Source organism: Chenopodium album, chromosome 21 (genome assembly GCF_948465745.1).
Source record: "Chenopodium album chromosome 21, dcCheAlbu1.1, whole genome shotgun sequence".
Taxonomy (NCBI): Eukaryota; Viridiplantae; Streptophyta; class Magnoliopsida; order Caryophyllales; family Amaranthaceae; genus Chenopodium; species Chenopodium album.
The window spans coordinates 14,050,794-14,072,122 of NC_137854.1; the positions used below are offsets into that span (position 1 = coordinate 14,050,794).

The following is a 21,329-nucleotide window of genomic DNA, read 5'->3' on the forward strand; positions in this document are numbered from 1 at the left end:
AATTTCAGTTCAGTTCAGTTCATCTCAGCTCCATCAGTTCAGTTCAATTCCAATCAGTTCAGCTCTTAATTTCCCTCTCACATAAAATATTCATTTCAGTTCAGTTCAGTTCAGTTCAGTTCAGTTCAGTTCAGTTCAGTTCAGTTCAGCTCCAATCAGTTCAGTTCAGCTCAGTTCAGTAAATATGAACAGGCCCGTAGTAATACTTTGGGAAAAAGATCCAATAATTATAACCAATACTGGACTACTTGTATACTTGTAGAGTTGTAGTTAACAAATATTAATCAACTGATTAAAACTAATTAAGTAATTAAATTATTAATCAACTCACAAAATGCATAGTAAAAGTAGCACACTCTCATGTGACGGCGCCTAGTAGAAAAACTACTACGTATAATGGGATCTAAAAACACGAAAAGCACAAGAGCGCCAACCTGGTGGTTATAACGGCTACTTCCACAAACCCATGAAGCAACTCTTAACCGACCACCACACCTTTTCCAGCTTACCTTTTCAGATTCACTCTTTTTCCCTATATTTATACCTTCAATTCAATTTCATCCATTTATAATCTGACCCTACTACTTTCCTCTAATTAAAAGTCTCATAATCCCCAAAAATCAACACAAAAAAATGCCTAAAAAACCATCCTCTGTTCTTCAGAAAGTCTCAAGCCTTGTGAAATTAGCAAAACTGAGAAATCCCATTTCTTTTGATGTAATTTTCTTCAAGAAAAAATCTGGGAAGTTTAAGTTTTACAGGCATTATAATTATAGGTTTATCCAAGAATATCAATTTTCTCCTTCAAATGACACTCCTCTGATTTTTACCAATAAAAAGGAGTATTTTAGCAATGTAAGGAGAAACAAGAATGGTTTACAGTCAATGTTATTTATGTGTTTGTGTTTAGGAAAATTTGGTGGTGAAGAAAGAGATGAGGTTTACTCATCAATGGAGTTTCTTCCTCCTATTGAATATGGAGTTACAAGTAGCTGCGGCGGCGAGGAGGAAGAGGAGGAGATGTTGGAGATTGGTGATGGTGAATATGGTTTATTGTCATCAGTTGATGAAAGAGCTGAGAAATTTATTGAGAAGTTTTATGCACAAATGAAGATGCAAGGTCAAGAATCTAGTTATAATGTTTTTTTTTTTGAGGGAACTAGTTAGAATGTTAGTTTGTTGCTTCAGTGATTAGAGGACTAAGTTTTTGGGGGAGGGAAATTATTTTATTATATATTGTTTTTTTAGATTTGTGACTATATTTTGTATACTCCCTTGAGAAATTTTTGAAGGGAGAGTTTTGAGGTCTTGGTTAATTAATTAATTTTATTCATTATTTTGGCAATTGACAATGTTAAATAAAAAGTATGCAATACTTATTTTGATTATTTATATGTAACTTCTATGTGTCGGTATAAAAATTAATATTAAATTTATCTAAAATCGCTAATGGTGTTAGAGGTTTTAGCTAACCTTAAAGCTCTCATAATTCTTTGTCAAGGTGCTGTAATTTATTTTTGTTATTTTTGTTTAAAATAGAGGAAATTACATGAGTTCGTGTATGATCTAACCTTAAATATTTAAGGCTCTCACAATTCTTTGACCTCCTTTAAAAAACAACTTGTAATTTTCTTTGACAAGGATAAGATCATACGATAGAGTATAACATTAGTAATGCGTTGTGTGTGCGGCTGACTACACCGTGTGACAGCTTGTAAAAGAGTAAAGTAACTCCTTTAACAATGATTGATCAGTAAGTCCTATAACAGTACACTAATCGAGTAACCCCTGTAACATTGATGATATAACCCATGTAACACTGAGGCGATTAACCCCTATAGTGCTAACAAATTAACCTTATGATGCTAGAACTTCATGATGCTAGGCACACAGTGTGATCAATCATATATTCATATGTAAGAATTTGTGTATAGGTATATTTTTTTTTACATTTTATATAACCACTATATTTAGTGTAATTTTAGACCCATATTCTTGATTAATTAAGGTGGAGTTTCATTAAGTTATTGTAAAACGTGTTAAAGTTACCTTTTTTTTTTTTTTTTTGAAAGAAATATAAAGTTACCTTTTATTTTTTTGAAAGGTAAATATAAAGCTACCTTAATACAATACAAAAGTTACCATTTTTCTGATATAAATTTTACCCTTAAAAAACACTTTACAATGTATTAGATTAATCATATTAGTTTTCATATTATGTATCTATTAGATTTTACGCATTAAATACAATGAAACTCAATACAAATTAAGAGTTACCATAAAATTTATTAAAATTATCCTCAAATTGTCCGTCTTATAACAAATTAACATAAGAGCAAGATTAGCCCTGAGTCTTAAGACTCATGATGACATCATCATTTTTGATTTTGTGATCTTAAGACAAGACTTTGTTTTTTTAATGCATTTAAGAAGCTAAGTCTTAACAAAATCTGAAGTGGAGTCTTGAAAACTCAAGACTCAACTTAAAACTCAACTCTATACACTATACACAGTGTTTTCCCTATATATACATCAAAACACGGTGTTTTGATAATAATTTTTTTTTTAGTTCTTTAAATACATTATAATTTATGTACATTTCTTTAAAAAAAAAAAAAAAAATCTATGTACGTTGTTTAAAAAAAAAAAAATGTATGTACGTTGTTCCAAAAATTCTTTTTTTATAGATGTGAACGTTGTTTTTAATTTTTTGTATACAAAAATCATGTTGCTTGTTTTATATTATCTTAATTATGTACTTATCTTGTTGCAAAAAAAAAAATATTCATACATACCAATCATGATTTAACAACGTTTGATTTCTTTCCAAAAAAAAAAAAAAAAAAAACGTTTGATGACAATTATCAATAAAAAATATATTCAACGTTTATCAATTTAAATTATCCTATTTTTTTTGTTATTGTTGGTTGGTTTTTAATATCTATCATGTATGTACCTAGTCATAATTAAACTAGAGAACGTATAATATTATAGCTTTCTTTGAATATGGATCCCATTCAAAATTTTGATTTGCAATCTTTTATGAACTTGATTCAAAGCAATAAAAATCAAAATCTACCCTCACAATCAATGCAAAATTCCCAACTCCCTGAATTTTCTAGCCAACAAGGGTTGGAACATATTGAGGTACAAACTCCTCCTACGACTAGTCAAGGCCGAAATAGAAAATCGACTCCCTGGACGATTAAAGATGATTTCAAAAAAAAATATTGAAATACATATGTTAAAAGACAAAAAAAAAATTAATAAATATTTTAAATAGATCTAAAATAAGTTTTAGGATTGAAGAGATAAATCTGATTGAGTCTTAAGGAGTCTTAACATAATTAAAATTAAAAAAATAATTAAATTTAATATAAAATCTGATGTGGAAATTAGTTAAAATCTTAAGACCAGACAGGGCTAATCTTGCTCTAAGCCTGAATTGTATTTTCATTTTTTTTTTTTTTTTTGGTAAATAGAGAATTCTATTGCCAAAAAGGAGAAGATCAAAGAAGCTAAAGGTGCGTGAATTACTGATTTATAATTGCGTTTATTTGTTTTAATTATCATTAAGTACTCCGTACTAAATTGTCGTTATTTTATTTACTTACAAAGAGAGAAGATCTTGTCAAAAAAAAGAGAGAAGATACCAACAGAAGTTAAGTTCCTGTAAGAAAAAAGTAAAGTAAAGTAAAGTTAGGGTTTTGAGCTCTGAATTCCGCAACAATGGCGGAAGAAGATGTGAAGTCGAACAATCGTCCTACCTTTATGCTTTACAACTCCATGACTAAGCAAAAGGAAGTTTTCATATCCAAGGTTCCCAACAAGGTTTCAATGTATGTTTGTGGTGTTACTGCGTATGATTTCAGCCACATTGGTCATGCTCGTGCTTATGTTGCTTTCGATGTTCTTTACCGGTATAATCTCATTCGAATTTCTCGATTTTATATTGTTTTCGATTTTTCTACTTTTTCTGATTTGATGTTAATTGGAATTAGGGTTTAATGAATTGGGGGATTTTGTTTGTCAGTGTACTATTTTATTGAGAATTCGGATTTATTCGAAAGTCGACCTTTTTTTTTTTAGTTTATATGTTTCCTTAAGGTGGTGTTTGTAATTTCAATTTTGGATTTGATTACCCGGAAATTCAATTCTAAATTCCATTTTTTTGAAGCAGTATTTTGAATTCTGGAATTTTAAATCATAACTGGAGTTTGATATACATTTTTTTTGAGAGATGGAATTTGATGTATATAGTCATTGCTAACACTAAATTAACAGTATTTTTATAAATTAACTGAGAAAAATAAGAATTAAATAAAAAAAAACTTGATCAACAATATCATTTAAAGCTTGAATGAACCAAATTGGAATTCTTTCCTTCAAAACTTAATTAGTCAATAAACCGCGTTAGATCTTGGTTATTAACCATTTGATGAAATGAATAGTTGTGTCGGAATTCTGGGTGCTGTTCTCTTGGATTTTCATAATCTTACAATATGCGATCCATGAGCGGGATTTTAAATGTATGACCAAATTGGTGAATATGCTTTAATGCGGTTGATTCTAGAAAATTGTAAATTCCTTTGTTTTCGGCTCCTTCCTACTTTTGCTGGTTGTCAGGATATTTATTTTGTTACTATCTTGAAAACATACTAATATGCAGAATTTTGATATGATATGTTTCGATATGTTTATGCAGATACTTGAAGGAATTGGGCTATGATGTTACATATGTTCGGAATTTCACTGATGTTGATGACAAGGTTAGAAATTGCTAGATTTTTAACTTTTTGGAAAAATCTTGCTATGCCTTTGTCAACAAATATGGACTTTAGGTTGAGACTTTTACATTGGCACATACTTGGATGAATTTGATGTTATGTGGTCTGCAATGCACTAATGACTAACGTCATCTTAAGTCTCTTGTATTATACTACGTAAGATAAAGTATTGGAGGCAATTACAATGTTATGTTCTCATTTCCATTATTCTTGGGTGTATAGAAAAGGGCCAAAAGGCCTCAATTATAAAGGTAAGCATAAGTGAGGTGCAACTGTGATTCTTATTATGCCTAAAAAAGAGCCTTCTACTGAGACATGCTAAACGGGTTCCTTGAATTGGTTTTGGGTCTATTGATGTCAGGTTGATTCACAGGTCAATTCAACTGATTACTTCTTTTTGTGAGTGTGTGTGTGGGGGTGGAGTTGGGGGGGGGGGGGAGGGAGGGGCATGTGTGTGTGTATTTAAAAAAAAAAAACAATTTGAACCTGATTACCTTTAGGATAAGTTTGAAATTGTTGCACAAGGCTGTAAGATAAGATGTCCAAATTTGAGTGAGCCTATACCTCTGACCTTGCAATAAAACTAAGGCTGTGATAGATGATAAAAATGTAAACATACCCCAAATAGAATCACACGAAGAATCATGCACAGTTTAATTATGTATTTTTTTCAACGTGAATTCCTGGTTCTAGTTTCCAATTCATGGTTTCATGCACTGTATTGATTCAATGTCTTATCTTGCTCTTGTTGTTATTTCTAAGATCATAGAACTCTTATGGAGTGGCAAAGTTGCTTTATTTTTGGAATTTTTTAGTAGAAATGGATAGAGGAGGAGTTAAAGTTGATTATTTTCTAAGGGACTAATAAATGGGTGTGTGGTTTGCATGGTGCTATTCATTTGCTTATTGCACTTTTGAGTTTATCTTTTGGAGTTGGATTGCTCTTGATTGTGACTAGGGGTGCTAATTGAGTTGAGCAACTCGCGAGCAACTCGTACTCGACTCGGTTAACGCTCGGTCAAAACTCTCGACTCGAGTTAGCTCGACTCAAATTCGACTCGACTTGAGATGTTAACGAGCACGAGTTGAGCAAGATCTAACTCGACTCAATAAGCTCGTGAGCAACTCGATAATATATTATTAATATAGAATTTGCAAACAAAGTTACTATCTTTAAACAAATTTGACACTTATTGAGCCTTTTTTTATATCATAAAAAAAGAAAGAGTAAACTTTTAATAATATCTATGTATATTAAGGAAAACAATATAAACTGAACATAAAATAAATAAAGGCATATAATAATAGAAGGACCAAAATTTTAATGAGCAGATTGTGAGCTACCCGACTCGACTCGAAACTTTGACGAGCACGAGTCGAGCATATTTGCTCGAAACTTTAGCGAGCACGAGTTGAACACATGTAAAAAGTTTTCGAGTTGAGTCAGAGCACCCCTCAGCTCGTGATCGACTCCCTCGATAAGCACCCCTAATTGTGACAAAGAGTGTGCCTGGAGCTGTTAGTCTGCTACATGTTTTAGTATTTGCAACATTCTAGCTTTGCTTTATTCATTGTCAATTGCCATGATCCTAGACCTTCATCACGAACTGGCTGAAATTTGCAAAGGACAACACTTGATTGTAGAAACTACTGAACCAGAGGACTAGCTCTTTAAATTTTGGGGAATACCTAACAGTTGTCTGTGAATACTTGGGGATCTGCTAAGATTTTTAAATATGGTTCTTTGAAATGGTTAATCATGCTGAGTAAATTGGAATTGTGTGGGACAGTGCTAGGAATTAACCTGCCTTGCAAGCTAATTTCCAGAAGATCAGTAAGATAAACAGAGGAAAAAGAGGTTGATAGTCTGTATTGATGATCAACAGAAAAATAATCAATACAACTCTCCACTAAGCAAAGCTTAACAAAATTCTTAGCATGATTATTACAACAGAAAATCCCTCCCTTAAATAAGATTAGCCAGCTAAACCCAAAACTAAAGATTCTTCTCTCTCTATAACAACTTTTCCTAACAGAATTATAAGAGGAAAGACTCTTCTGCCCTTGCATTGCTAACTGATTCCACTCCCCTTGCCCTGCTTCTTCCTTGCGTATGTAACCAATATTGGAGGTCTGGGATGATCTCTAGCAATACCCCCCCCCCCAACAAGCTTCACCTTGTCCTCAAGGTGGAACTCCGGAAACCTAGCATTAATGTCATCAAAGGGTTCCCAAGTGGCCTCAGAATCTGGAAGATGCTGCCACTTAATGAGTACCTCGACCAAGGTGAGATTACCTTGCTGGCTGTTCCTGATTCCAAGAACATAGTCAGGCTGCACCTCAAGCACCATGTCAGAAGTTAGCTGGGCAGGTAAAGGAGAAGGGGTATGGCCTTGCCCTACAGACTTTTTGAGCTGGGAACAATGAAAAACAGGATGAATCCTCGACCCCTCTGGCAGCAACAGTTGATATGCCACTTCCCCAACTCTTTTGACCACAGGATATGGCCCATAATACCTCGGAGATAACTTCTGAGATGACCTCTGTCCCACAGACTGCTGGCGATAAGGCTGAAGTTTCAAAAACACCAAATCACCCACTTCAAAGTGTCCCATTCTCCTGCTCTTGTTCTCATAATGACGCATATACTCCTGGGCTCTAACTAAATGAAACTTCAAGTCATCCAACACGGCATCCCTCTCCAACAATTGATCCTCCACCGAAGCAACTGAAGTGTTGCCAGGAGAGTAACGAACAAGATGAGGAGGGTCGCGTCCATACAACACCTTGAAGGGAGTGCAATTGATCGCTGTGTGGAACGACGTATTATAACAATATTCTGCCCATGGAATCCATGTGGACCAAGAACGAGGCTTGCCATTTATGAAACAACGGAGATACGATTCCACACCCTTATTGACCACTTCCGTCTGTCCATCTGATTGCGGATGATAGGCCGTACTTCTAGCCAACTGAGAACCTTGAAGCCTGAAGAGCTCATTCCAAAAAATGCTGAGGAACACTTTATCTCTATCCGAGACAATGGTAGAGGGTACACCATGTAAACGAACCACCTCCCGAACAAAAACTTGCGCAACCATTGGGGCAGTAAAAGGGTGTTTGAGAAGAATGAAGTGTCCATATTTCGAAAGTCTGTCAACCACTACCAATATGGTGTCCCAACCGGAAGACTTTGGAAGGCCTTTGATGAAGTCCATGGAAATGTCCTCCCACACCTTGTCGGGAATGGGAAGAGGTTGCAAAAGTCCCATAGGGCTGACTGTAGAAGCCTTATTTTGCTGACAGGATAAACAAGCTTGAACATAACGGGAAACATCCTTCCTCATACCCATCCAATACCATTCTGCTGACAGCCTTTGGTAAGTCTTAAAATCCCCTGCGTGGCCTCCAAGAGGAGAGTCATGATACTCTCGGAGTAAGGCAGAAGTGAGAGTTGAAACCTTGGAAATTACCACCCGACCTTTGTACTTAAGGACCTCATTTTCCAGAGTAAACCATTTAGGAACCTTTTCTCCCTTTCTGATGCTGTTGGACAGTTTACAGATCAGGGGATCCCTCTGAATATGAAGCTGAAATGTAGCCCACGGTATCCCACCAGAAGAGACCAAGTTGGCACAGGAAATGGTCGGGACCAACTCCCGGGATAAAGCATCAGCAACCACGTTACTAGACCCAGGGTTATATTGAATGTCAAAGGTGTATCCCAAGAGCTTCCCGACCCACTTTTGATAAGCTTGACCCACCTCACGTTGTTCTAACAAAAACTTCAAACTTTTCTGATCGGTACGCACTATGAAATGCCTACCTAACAGGTAATGGCGCCATTTTTCTACCGCAAACACAATAGCCATTAGCTCTTTTTCATAAATTGGTTTACCCCAAGCACGACTTCCCAGCAGCTTGCTGTAGTAGGCAATTGGGTGCCCAAACTGAAGGAGCACCGCTCCAACTCCCTGGCCACACGCATCCGTTTCCAAGATGAAGGGCTGAGAGAAATCTGGCATGGCAAGGATAGGAGCTTTAGTCATAGCCTCCTTGAGCGTCTCAAAAGCACGTGTGGCAGCCTCACTCCAACCAAAGCTATCCTTCTTTAACTGCTCAGTCAAAGGGTGAGCAATTTGAGCAAAATTTTTGATGAATTTTCGATAGTAACCCGTCAGCCCTAAGAATCCTCGAAGCTCTTTTAGATTTCTCGGTTGAGGCCAAGCTATCATAGCCTGCACTTTGCTTTGGTCTACTTCTACCCCCTGGCCTAAGATGATGTGACCCAAATAGGCCACACGTTCCTGCCCAAATTCGCATTTTTTCTGGTTGGCGTATAAATGATGGGTTTGCAGCACCTTCAACACTTCTGCCAAATGTCTCACATGCTCCTCATAGGACCTACTATACACCAGCACATCATCGAAGAAAACCAGCACAAACTTGCGAAGAAAAGGCTTGAAAACAGTGTTCATTAAAGACTGAAAAGTAGCAGGGGCATTCGTTAACCCGAAAGGCATTACCAAAAATTCGTAATGCCCCTCGTGGGTACGGAAGGCTGTTTTATGTACATCATTCTCCCGGACACGAATCTGGTGGTATCCGGATTTCAAGTCTAACTTCGAAAAAACACAAGCACCAAACAATTCGTCCAATAGTTCATCAATAACAGGAATAGGAAATTTATCAGGAACAGTACATTTATTTAGGGCTCTGTAATCAACACAGAAACGCCATGAACCATCTCGCTTCTTAACCAACAACACAGGACTAGAGTAGTAAGGGCTGGAAGAAGGTTGGATAATACCTGCGGTTAGCATGTCCTGAACTAAGCGTTCGATCTCATCCTTTTGGCTCTGAGGATATCTATAAGGACGGACACTCACTGGATCAGTGCCTTCCTTCAACACAATTGAATGCTCAATAATGCGCCGTGGAGGCAGCCCCACCGGCATGTCAAACACACCCCTGTAATCCTCCAAGAGCTGCTGTAAGAACAGAGGGACTATACCAGAAGCGCTACCTTCCTGTTCCTGACCTACCAGGTGATTTAATTCCACCAAGTACCCTTGTTTTTCCTTTTGGAGCGATTTGATCATTGCTTTAAGTGAGACCCCCGTACGCCCAAGTGACTGATCACCCTGGAGAGTAACTGATGTGTCACCTAACTGGAATTTCATCATTTGAGTCTTCCAGTTTGTTGCAATCGTACCCAATTTTTCGAGCCATTGGATACCCAGGATTAAATCAGAGTTCCCTAGAGGTAGAATGAGAAAATCTTCTACTATGGTGACCCCCTGCAATTCCAACATCACCCCCTTACAGATTCCTTCCCCTTGCACCACCTCACCGGTGCCAAGGGTCACCACAAAATTTTTAGAATCTGAGGGCTGTATACCCAACTTCTGAGAGGAAGAGGTGGAGATGAAGTTATGTGTTGCGCCAGGATCGATCATCACCACCATGGTTTGGCCCTTCACCGTTCCAGCCATTCTCATTGTCTTCGGGTTAGTAAGCCCCATCACAGAGCTGAAAGAAACACCAGGAACGACGGTGTCCAGAGAAGTCGGCACTGGTTCTACAGGAATTTGTGTTTCAACCGCCGCCAGATCCCCGGCTTCATGGTTTCCGGCAGCATCCCAGTCATCTTCCTCATCGACGGTCAACAGAACACTTAACCCGCGCCGTTGACAACGGTGGTTGAGGTTCCACTTTTCGTCGCACCGAAAACATAACCCCTGTTCGCGCTTATGTTGGAGTTCAGATTCCGATAGCCGCCTTATTTCTCCGGTGGGTCTGTAGGTGAGTCTGGTAGTGTTTGGCTGGGTGGGGGAAGAATTTGGGTGAGGTAGATTCGTGTTTGAGGTTTGGGAAATCTGGGTTTGGGTGGAAGGATGGAAACGTGTTGTGGGATAAGGGGTCTTCCAAGTGGGCAGATGTCCAGTTGACTTGGGCCGCGGGCCCAAACGAAGTTTCTCCTCAATTCTCATGGACAGATCCATGGCATGGTCCAGAGAAATCGGGTCTAGGATCCGAACCTCAACCTTTATCTCATCTTTTAACCCATTAATATACTGACCTTTTGCGATCTCTTCAGGCACCCCTTCAATCGGAGCGAGCAACTCAATGAAGCGGCGTCGATAATCAGCCACCGTACCCGTCTGCTGGTGAGCAAGCCACTGCTCGTGGAGTGTGCCAGAGGCGGTGGTGCGAAATTTTCTGAGAACCAACTTCTTCAACGCTTCCCAGGATATCAAGGGGTGGCGCCTGTGCTCCCACTGAAACCAGAGCAAGGCGTCGCCCTCCTGAGCGACGATCGCCGCTTCCAACTTGTCCTCCGGCGATAAACGGTAGAAATGGAAGAACCTCTCCGCGCGAAGAATCCACCCATCTGGGTTTGTGCCGTCAAACAGGGGAAGATCGAGTTTCCTCAATCTCCAATTCGACTGTCCTCCATACTCACCACCCTCATTCGTCACCAGAGGAGGATTTGTCCCGGCGAAAGGATTATCCCAGTGATAGGAGGAACCATTAGCAGCGGCCGACTGAGGTTCAGATCGGGTTTTCTCTTGCGCAGCAGCGAGCTGAGCAGATAAGTCAGTCTTGAACGCTGCCAAGGCTGAGGTGATTTCCTGGGCGACTCGATTTGAGACGTCGGCGATCTCCTGCTCCAACAAATCCAGCCGTTGAGCGTGGGTAAGCCTGGCCATCGTCTCCGGTGAGGATCACGGTTGCTCTGATACCAACTGCTAGGAATTAACCTGCCTTGCAAGCTAATTTCCAGAAGATCAGTAAGATAAACAGAGGAAAAAGAGGTTGATAGTCTGTATTGATGATCAACAGAAAAATAATCAATACACCTTCCTTTTCGAGAGGAAAGGACTCTCCACTAAGCAAAGCTTAACAAAATTCTTAGCATGATTATTACAACAGAAAATCCCTCCCTTAAATAAGATTAGCCAGCTAAACCCAAAACTAAAGATTCTTCTCTCTCTATAACAACTTTTCCTAACAGAATTATAAGAGGAAAGACTCTTCTGCCCTTGCATTGCTAACTGATTCCACTCCCCTTGCCCTGCTTCTTCCTTGCGTATGTAACCAATATTGGAGGTCTGGGATGATCTCTAGCAGACAGATTTGGGGATTTCCGTACCATAAGCTATAAGCTAAAGGCTAATATTTTGCAAAGATAAAAGCAAGTTCACTGTCACCTTTTTGGAGCATATCTTGCATTGTCCTTTGCATGCCACTCAGCCACTGGAATCTTGTTGCCAACAGAGCACTATTGCTTGTTCACTGGCTGATGACCATAATTTTAATAAGCAGGAATTGTTGGCTACTTCAATGATAGTGTACCTTGGCTTTGTGTTCTGTTGTTCAAGTGGTCAGTGACGTTGGCTCTTTCATGGTTTGAGTTGAATTTTACGAGGGAAAGTTGAATTTAATAATATATTTTTAATAATATTTTTTCTGGGATGGATGTGGGTTGGGGGTGTTCAGGTGTGGACTTTGTTGTTTGAATTGAAATTTCTCTCTGCTTACCTTATGTGATTGGCTATGCTGGATCCTCCTTTTCTGGATTGCTAATATGGAATTGGTTGCTTGAAATAATGTTTTAATTTATATCTGACAGAACTGCTATCAATATGGGGATAGCAATTCAAATGGTTTTGGCTACTATAAATTAAAATATTAAATCCATGTGAGTCGTTTCTGTATGATTTGGAGGCTTGTTCCATATGTTGTTAGCAGCAAGGTAATAGTGGCAATCTGACTTAACAGGCATTTAGTATTGGCTTATTGTGAATATGTTTTTGAAATGGGTTAAGATCGTAGGGATAGATACTCATTTAACGTGGTTGCTTTTTTTTTTTTTTTTTTTTTTAATTTTTATTTTATTTTTTATTTTTATTTTATTTACAGTAATATGGAATGATAACCAATGAGAATGGCCTCAACAAAAGATATTTAAAACTATAGATACATCATTGCAATATATTTTTTGAGGTTTTATGGCAAAGTTTATGATATGCACATGTCTCCAAGATAACAAAACTTGTTTATTGTATTGGTGTGAAGGGCTTGCTTTGCACTGGTAATTTAAACGCATATACTCTATGAACTGAGATGGCTTGTTAATTCATTATGAGCAGTGGCACATTGACCTCTTCTAAGATATATAATAAAGTTCATAAGTTGATGCTTTCCATTATTACCTTAATGTTTATCATTTGCTTTCAATATCCTTTCTTGATTCTTTTCAGTTCCAGGTTTTGACCAATGCTTTATTAATTCTCTTGTCTGAATTTTTCAGATTATACGTAGAGCAAATGAGCGTAAGGAGAAAGATCCAGAAGATCCACTGAGTGACCCTTTAAAGTTAAGCAATCATTTTTGTGAAGAGTTCCTTAAGGATATGGATGATCTACAGTGCCTGCTTCCTACTCATCAGCCACGCGTTTCTGATCACATGGATCAGATTAGAGACATGATAGCTAAGGTGAGAATTATGGTTTTGTGTGTTTTATCTCTTGTCTAGTGAATTCAATTATAAAGGCTGCCTTAAAATGAAAGTTTATGGAGAAGTTTCACAAATAATGTGTATTGGGTATCTGGTCAGACATGGATTGTTAGTCAATCATGTAAACAATCATCTATGTTGTTCACTGGTGCCCCCCTCTTCATTTTATTTTTATATAATATGAATCTGTATCTGCATGCTCCTGTTATCCTAGCACCCTCTGAATTCAGTATTTAAGGGTCCGTTTGGCACTGATTTGCTTTTCAGTTTATCGTTTTATTTTTCTCAATTAAAATACAAGCGTTTGGCAAAATCATTTTAATTAACAAGTTTCCTCCAGTTTTTACAAAACCACAACGGAAAACTAGAAACCACTTTTTTTTGTTTTGTCGTTTTATAAAACAAGATAAAGCAAAACCTCTTTTCCATCTTTGTTCTACATTCATTAGCTTTGCGAGACTGATCAGACCACAACTGTAAAATTCTCGCCGGAAAAAAGGTTAGTCTACACCAAAATAACGTAACCCCAACACTGAATTCGACGATCCTTCAATTATTTCTCCCGCCAATTGAACCATTAGGGATTCTAGTTTTCAATCTTAAATCTGATTCTTTGGATCTTTTGAATTTCTACGTTGCTCAGAAAATCAAATTACAAATAGAAATAATAGATATTGGTATTTTTTTTTTTTTAAAAAAAAAATGGGATTAAAGTTTCTAAAGCTGTGCATCACATGTTCCATGGTGATTATTCTAATTTGTAAATACTTAATTGAAATTGTGAATAAATTTGATCAGTTTTTTCAGTTTTTAATTTGGTCATAAGAAATCTGTCATAAACACTCAAGCCTAACAAGGAATTGAAAAATTATAGTAGAAAGTTGGATGAGTGAATGAAATTAGATGTCTAGGAGAGAGAATATTGTGTGGGTTAATAGAGATGATGACGATGTTGTCATGAATATGAATAAGAGTCGGCCTGAGACTCTAAAAAGGATTTTTTTTTATTTCATTTTTTTTATAACTTTTTTCTTGGGTTAAGAGATGCTCTGAAATACAGTACGAAACATGAGTAGTTTTTATTATGTTTAGAAAAACAAAAAAAAAAAAAAAAAAACCAAATCAGTTTTGTGTTTTATAAAAACCTAAAACTAAAAACATAAAATGGTACCAAACAGACCCTTAATTATTAGTGTGAGTCAAAAGAATGGAGCTTGGAGGATTTTTGATCTGTTTGGTTTAACCATTTAACTTATGTTGTCTGAAATTATTTTATTGAACTTGTAAGAAATTATCTGAACTTGATTTTTGTTTTTTGTTTATTTTTTTGAACTTATTGAACTTCTTTTGTCTGAATAAGTCAAATAAGATGGAACAAACAAATCTTTTGACAAGAGAGGACATGGTAATAGCAAGAGTGCAAGACAGGGGATACAAAAGTTGGTGGACCAGTTATCCTTAAACAGAAATAGCTACTCAGATAATAAACCACCAAGTAGCTTTATTTCAATCATGCACTCAAATAGTCCTAAACATGTATTAAGAATGGCTTGCATGGAAAGGTCCTCAATGAATCCTCATACCATGAAATTTTCCACTTTACAAACCAGACATGGCTGAGCATTAGCATTTTCTTTTATTGTATGCCTATGACTTCTGCATTCTTTGTTAATCTCACTTTTTTTGTTTGGTTTTTGTTTTTGTTTTTTTGTTGGGGGTGGTTGTTCATTGCAGATAATTGAAAAAGGCTATGCGTATCCTCTTGATGGAGATGTTTATTTTGCTGCTGATAAGTTCCCAAATTATGGGAAATTATCTAGGCGGAAGCTTGAGGACAATAGAGCAGGGGAAAGGGTTGCTGTAGATTCTAGAAAGCGTCATCCTGCCGATTTTGCTTTATGGAAGGTACAGGAAACAATAGGCATTTTTTACCAACACATTCATTGATGTTATGCTGTTGTTTCCTTGTGTGACATCTATCAAATTTGCAGGCTGCTAAACCTGGTGAACCAAGTTGGGACAGTCCTTGGGGTCCAGGAAGGCCAGGATGGCACATAGAATGCAGTGCAATGAGTGCTCATTACCTGACTTTCTCTTTTGATATCCACGGTGGTGGAATGGATTTGATATTTCCACATCATGAAAACGAGCTGGCCCAGAGTTGCGCTGCATGTGAAGAGACTGACATTGGTTACTGGTTGCATAATGGGTTTGTGACTATTAATGAAGAGAAGATGTCAAAGTCAACTGGAAACTTCTTTACTATTCGTGAGGTATGAGTGAATGAGTGATGCTACATTTCAAGCTGTTGATTGAGGTGCTTGCGTGTTTGGTTGACATGTTATTACTCTTAAAATATTTCTTTTTCTCAAACCTAGGTTACAAAACAATACCATCCCTTGGCTTTGAGGTACTTCTTGCTGAGCATGAACTACAATTCTCCTGTCAATTATTCATTGTCACAGATAGATATTGCATCCGATGCAGTCTTCTTTGTTTATCAGGCAAGTATTCTGTGCTTATAGTTCATATTCTTAGTTTGCTCTTGCTGTACTCTGATTTTGCTTGCTATATCCTAGTGCATTAGAATTTTTTCTTTCTGGTTTTAGATTTACAAATTTATGCTATGTAGTCATGGTGTGAATTTTCTATGGTGTCTAAGTGTATGTTGTATTGCCGGAATTTTTTAATTTTTTAATTTTTTTAAAAAATTATTATTATTTATTTTGTTTACCTTTTTTACTATTCACATACATCATGCATGTAATGAAAATCTGGGATAGAGAATAATGAAAATCTTAGATGATGAAGTAGGAAGAAGTTTTCATCCATCTTTAACCATATAATGTGCATAAAATCATAGTTTGAGCTTATGTCCGCAAAGAAAAGATGGTATATTAGTTTTAGAACCACATGAGAATGATTAAGATTTTTAAGTCATAAATCCTCTGGATGTTAAATACAGGCATGTGTCTTATTGAGTTATTGTACATGTATGGTTCTGCTATGCCCATCTGGTTTCCACTCATTTCTCAATTAAGTTTAGTAAGTTTGAATAGTAATTTTAGGGTATAATAATGGCAATCTAAGTTGGTGAGCCTTGACATAAGAGTTATTGTTTGATTTTGTATGATGGTTGTGAGAGGAGGGAAGGAACGAAAAAAAAAATTTAGTTTTATCATCATATATGTTGTAACAAAATGAAATTGCGAATTTGCGAGGGGCTTTTCTTTGCACAGAAAGAGATTGTAAAGAAAGTACGAGCATTGGTACATTTGCGGTAGTAGCCTTTTCCCCTTTCTAATCCCTCCAAATTGCTGGCAACATTATTCTGAAGGAATCATCTTTCTAATTAATTCCTTTTTTTTTTTCCTCCAAATCTTATCCATTGATTAAGACCAGCCATGGGAAACTGGTAAAGTGAATTTCTTACACTAAACCAACTTTCCCATCTATTGCTTTCAGCACCTTATAGTGGGATATACGGTGTAGCCCAGAAAGTTGCGCTCATAGTCAGACTCCCTGTTATCTATTGGGTTTCTTGATAAGTTAATAACACATTCTTGCCCTACTAGACTGGAATTTTTCCAAATTGATTTCTAAATTTGAGGTTTTCTTTTGAGATTGCCTTGAAGTATTTTACGATTAGATTTTCCTGTAATACCCTCATGTTCATTTATCTTGCATTTCAATTCTGATGCAAGTGTTTATTTTATTTAATATTTTGCATAGATATGCAAGACAGTTTCGGCATACCAATTGACTGATAAAGCTACTCCTGTTGTCCCACAGTGGTATTCCTAGTTCTGTTGGGCATGGTTATGCGAAAAATACAAAGTTAAGTTTTTGGAAGTTGTTGATTCTTTTAATATGGAGGAGAGAGAAATGTTGAGTGAGTAAGTGACTAAGGTGGGTGGGTGGAGGGATTTTGTTTTTAGTTGACTCCTACTGAATAAGGAAATGGGAAGAATTTTCAGCATCAATGGAAATGGAAAAATGGGAAGACTACTATGGGATGGATTAATGATTTTTTTATTACCTTATGTAATGCGCAAATGTGTTTTCTCTCTTCTTTTGGTATAGCGGTGGCATTTTGTTCGGGGAAGGTTTATTCAAGGGTGAGCAACATAGGGTGCCTTGTCAAAATTTCCCAACCTAAAACTGGCCATTCAAAAAACAAAATGGGATTCGGTGCCTAGTTTTGGATATGCGAACGTGAGCTAGAGGTCCAAAACTATCGGGTACAACTTTAGGTTAACCAGTTACTCATAATTGAATGGTTTCGGTGCCTATTGCAATAGGTTTTGGAAATGATAACTTAAACCAGAACCATCTGGTACAAGTTCTGGTTAACCAGTTCCTCAAAAACGAAATCAGATTTGGCGCCTATTGCAACAGGTTTTGGAAATGAGAACTGGATCCAGAACCATCGGGTACAACCGTACAAGTTCTGACTTAGGAATTTTATATACTAGAATAACTTGCTGCCAATTTATCAGAAAAATGCTATTGTATGACTTGGTCTTTGATTGTTTTATGATTTTTTTCTCTTCCAATAATGGGCTTAGATTGATTTATGGTAAGTAGCATGTTTATGTGGTTTTGGTTCCAGGTTTCAGGTATTCGGTTTTGGAAATTTTTGAGAACCTGAACCAGTTCAGGTTCCGGTTTTTAAATCTGGGTACCCAAATTTTTTGCTCTCCCTTTTGTATTCAATGCTGTTTCTCTTCTGTTGTAAATTTATTAGAATTCTAGCAAGAAGTTATGTTTTTTGTTTGCTAATATTTGCTTTTCTAAATAATAATGTCTCTTTCATACTAAATCTGTTTGTTCATTTTTAGTGGATTGCTGTGATTAGGTCAATTGATTGATTGTTTGGTTGTGTTTATGTTTTGTCTAGAATTCTTTGTTCTAATTTGTTGATTGTGATCTTATGCTCTTATTCTTCAGACGTTGCTAGATTGTAGGAATGCTATATTGTCTTTTGATAGTGGAAACTCAAATGACAAGCCTAAGTCAAATAGCAAACAACCTAGTAAACCTTCTGAGGCTAAGAATTTGAAGACAGATTTTGAATGCAAAATGTCTGATGATTTGCACACAGCAGAAATTTTGAAGGGCAGTCTTCAACATGCATTGACGGCTATTAACAATGAAATAAACGGGCTTAAGGTGAGTGATGGTGATACCTGCATTTAATTCCCTTTTAAAAGGAAAACAAGTTCAATTTATATTCATGCAAATTATGGTTCTTGTAACTTCTTTGATTGATGGATGTGGACTTTTGATCTTCCTTATTCCAGAAGAAGCAGAAGCAACAAAAAATGTTGGCTGTTCAGTCTCTTAAAGAATTGGAGGAGGCAGTCACGAAGGTTTTGGATGTCCTAGGGTTGCTTTCTACTCTGCCGTATTCCGAGGTAACTATGTCTTTGTATTATCTGTAGAGTCCTTCCTTATAGCCTGCTACATACTATCAATAATATTATTGCTTTTCAAATAGGTTTTGCTGCAGTTGAAGGAGAAGGCTTTAATTAGAGCCGAGCTAACTGAAGATGAGGTATCACGTCTGATAGAAGAAAGGGCTGCTGCTAGAAAAATCAAAGATTTTACAAAAACTGATCAGTTGAGGAGTGAATTAACCGCTAAGGGTATCAGCTTGATGGATTTACCCACAGGCGGCACAATTTGGAGGCCATGTGTGCCAAAGTGAAGCAATTAACAAAATGATTAAACTGATTCTTTTTGTTTTAGACTTGAAGATAAACACATATAAACACTTGAGAAATTTTCTGCACAATTTTGTAGTGGGGTTTCATCTTGTTTCCCCATTTCAGTTGACTTATGTTTGTGTCCACAACAATTATACAGTGAGACTACAATTAGTAAATTATGAACCCTTTTTTTAAAACTTTTTTTCCCCCTCTATATGTCTATTTTGTTCTTATTTATTCATGTATTTTCTTTCATTTAATTTTTTTTAATGTTATGGAGGTAGGCTTTGAGTCGAATCGAGTCTAATGTGATTTGGTTTGGCAGTAAATGTATAGAGAAGTAGATTGTTAAAGACCAACTGCTGGTGTTTGTAACCAGAGCAATGTAATGCAGTCTTAGTGGATAATCCCATCTTCTGCAGTTTTGGATCTTCATTTTCATCAATCTATAGTTCCTTTGGATGCTTTGATTAGTATATATATATATATATTTTTTTTTAAAAAAAAAAAAAATAGCTGTTTGATACTTGGATTAATTTCAATAAACAGTACACTTTTTTTGAATTGAAAGGAGCATTGATCAATTGCTTTGAAGGAGATGCTGACTTGCAACTCCGAAAACTCTTGAGAAGCACTCCTTAAAAAACAAAATATCAAACACCCGATCATTACTAGCAACCCAAATAAAACACCTTTTAAACACTCGCTGTCCCTAAAAGATTGTCCAAAGTCAAAGTGTTTGAATGTTTAATTCCACAATCTTATGGTAGTGAGATGTATATATAATGAGTAAATATATTTGACTCTAAATGTCACCAAGATCAGTAAGATTGAAATTATCAAAGGATAATCAGTGAATAAATACTCCCTCTATCCCTTATTATTTGCCCCAATTTTATTGTGATTTGTCCTTCTAAGTTTGTCCCATTTTATATTTTGGTATAAGGCTCACCCTTTTATTCCCACAATCACTACACATGGGCCTTGTTTGGCAATTGGCTGTTGGCTGTCGGCTGGTTTGATTGGCTGGTTTGACTGGCTGTTTGTATTGGCTTTTTTGTTGGCTGTTTGACTTTTTATTAGTATGTAAACATGTTTGGTAAAATTGGCTGTTGAATGTTATTAGTAACTTAAAAAGCCAAAAGCTACTCCAAGTAGCTTTTTCATTTTGGCGTAAAAGCCAGCTTTTCAGCTAACTGAAAAAACCATTTACCAAACACGAATTTTAGATGTTTGACCAAATGAAAAAGCCAAAAGCCAATAAAAAAGCCAATGAAAAGCCATTTACCAAACAAGGCCATGGTCTCACCACTTTTCTCGCTCATCAATTTCTTTCAACCAAAAATTAAGAAAGTAGCATACATTATCTCTATAGAGCAAAAATAAAGGGACGGAGAGAATAATGTATAACCATATACGGATATATCATATACTATACTAATATAATATAGAACTAACATATGTAGGAAATGATGGTTGAAAACGACTAATAGCAAACAAATGAAATAGAATTACATGTCATATAGACATATACAGTATTTGACTACTCAAGCACTTCGTCGGTTGAGTCAATAGAATAAACTTGTTTTGACCGTAGTCTCAAAATTAAATTATAGTCCTAATACAAGACAAATATTATAACCCTCAGTCCCTCATGCAGTCATCATGCTCTAAAACGTACTAATCCAATAGCTTATACAATTAATTAAATGTTAATTAACATGTAAGTGGATATCTTTGCGTATCTTGTGGATGAGGTAAACATTGAGCTTTCAACTATTTTTTTTATGACACAAATTGTCCTTTTTTTATAGCTTCCTATTAATATTTGATGAATTCTGACTAGATGTTCAACTACTATAATACAAATTAACATTATTAATTGAATAAATATTTATTTATACTTTTATTAGGCTCCTAAGCTATGCTTCTAAACAAATTTAATATTCTTTATGTCACTAATTTGATACTAATGAGTTGAACTTGAATGGGTTAGCATGTGTAGACATAGAAAAGGACACTACAAGATGTTTACTAAGATGGTGACAATTAATGAAATACTAGAGCCAATGTAGTAGTCTTATACATACTCTTATTTGTAATTTAATAGATCAGATTATGTTAAGGAGATATATTATTATAGTATCACAATAATTTAAGGATGTTAGTAATTTATGATCGATGGTAAATTTTCTTATAAGATTTTTTTTTTTAAAATGAATTTGTTGATATGTTTAAACCCGACTTAAATTTTTTTAGGCTAAATTTTTTTACTAAGTTATAGTGTTATATATATAAATCTCTACA

The 21,329-nt window shown here is 36.2% G+C and overlaps 2 protein-coding genes across 2 annotated transcripts; both read left to right on the top strand.

Moving 5' to 3' along the window:
- The first annotated feature begins 633 nt into the window (after positions 1–633).
- Positions 634–1,167, top strand: LOC145600466 (uncharacterized). Its single transcript, XM_081656358.1, has one exon. It carries the CDS (start codon positions 634–636, stop codon positions 1,165–1,167), a length of 534 nt encoding a protein of 177 aa, XP_081512484.1.
- Positions 1,168–3,649: 2,482 nt separating this feature from the next.
- LOC145601059 (cysteine--tRNA ligase 2, cytoplasmic-like) lies at positions 3,650–19,219 on the top strand. The gene is made up of 9 exons (XM_081656979.1): positions 3,650–3,920; positions 4,706–4,769; positions 13,105–13,290; positions 15,046–15,216; positions 15,303–15,584; positions 15,690–15,815; positions 18,262–18,483; positions 18,615–18,728; positions 18,812–19,219. The coding sequence occupies exons 1-9, from the start codon at positions 3,730–3,732 to the stop codon at positions 19,019–19,021; spliced, it is 1,566 nt and encodes a 521-aa protein (XP_081513105.1). The 5' UTR covers positions 3,650–3,729; the 3' UTR covers positions 19,022–19,219.
- Positions 19,220–21,329: the final 2,110 nt, after the last annotated feature.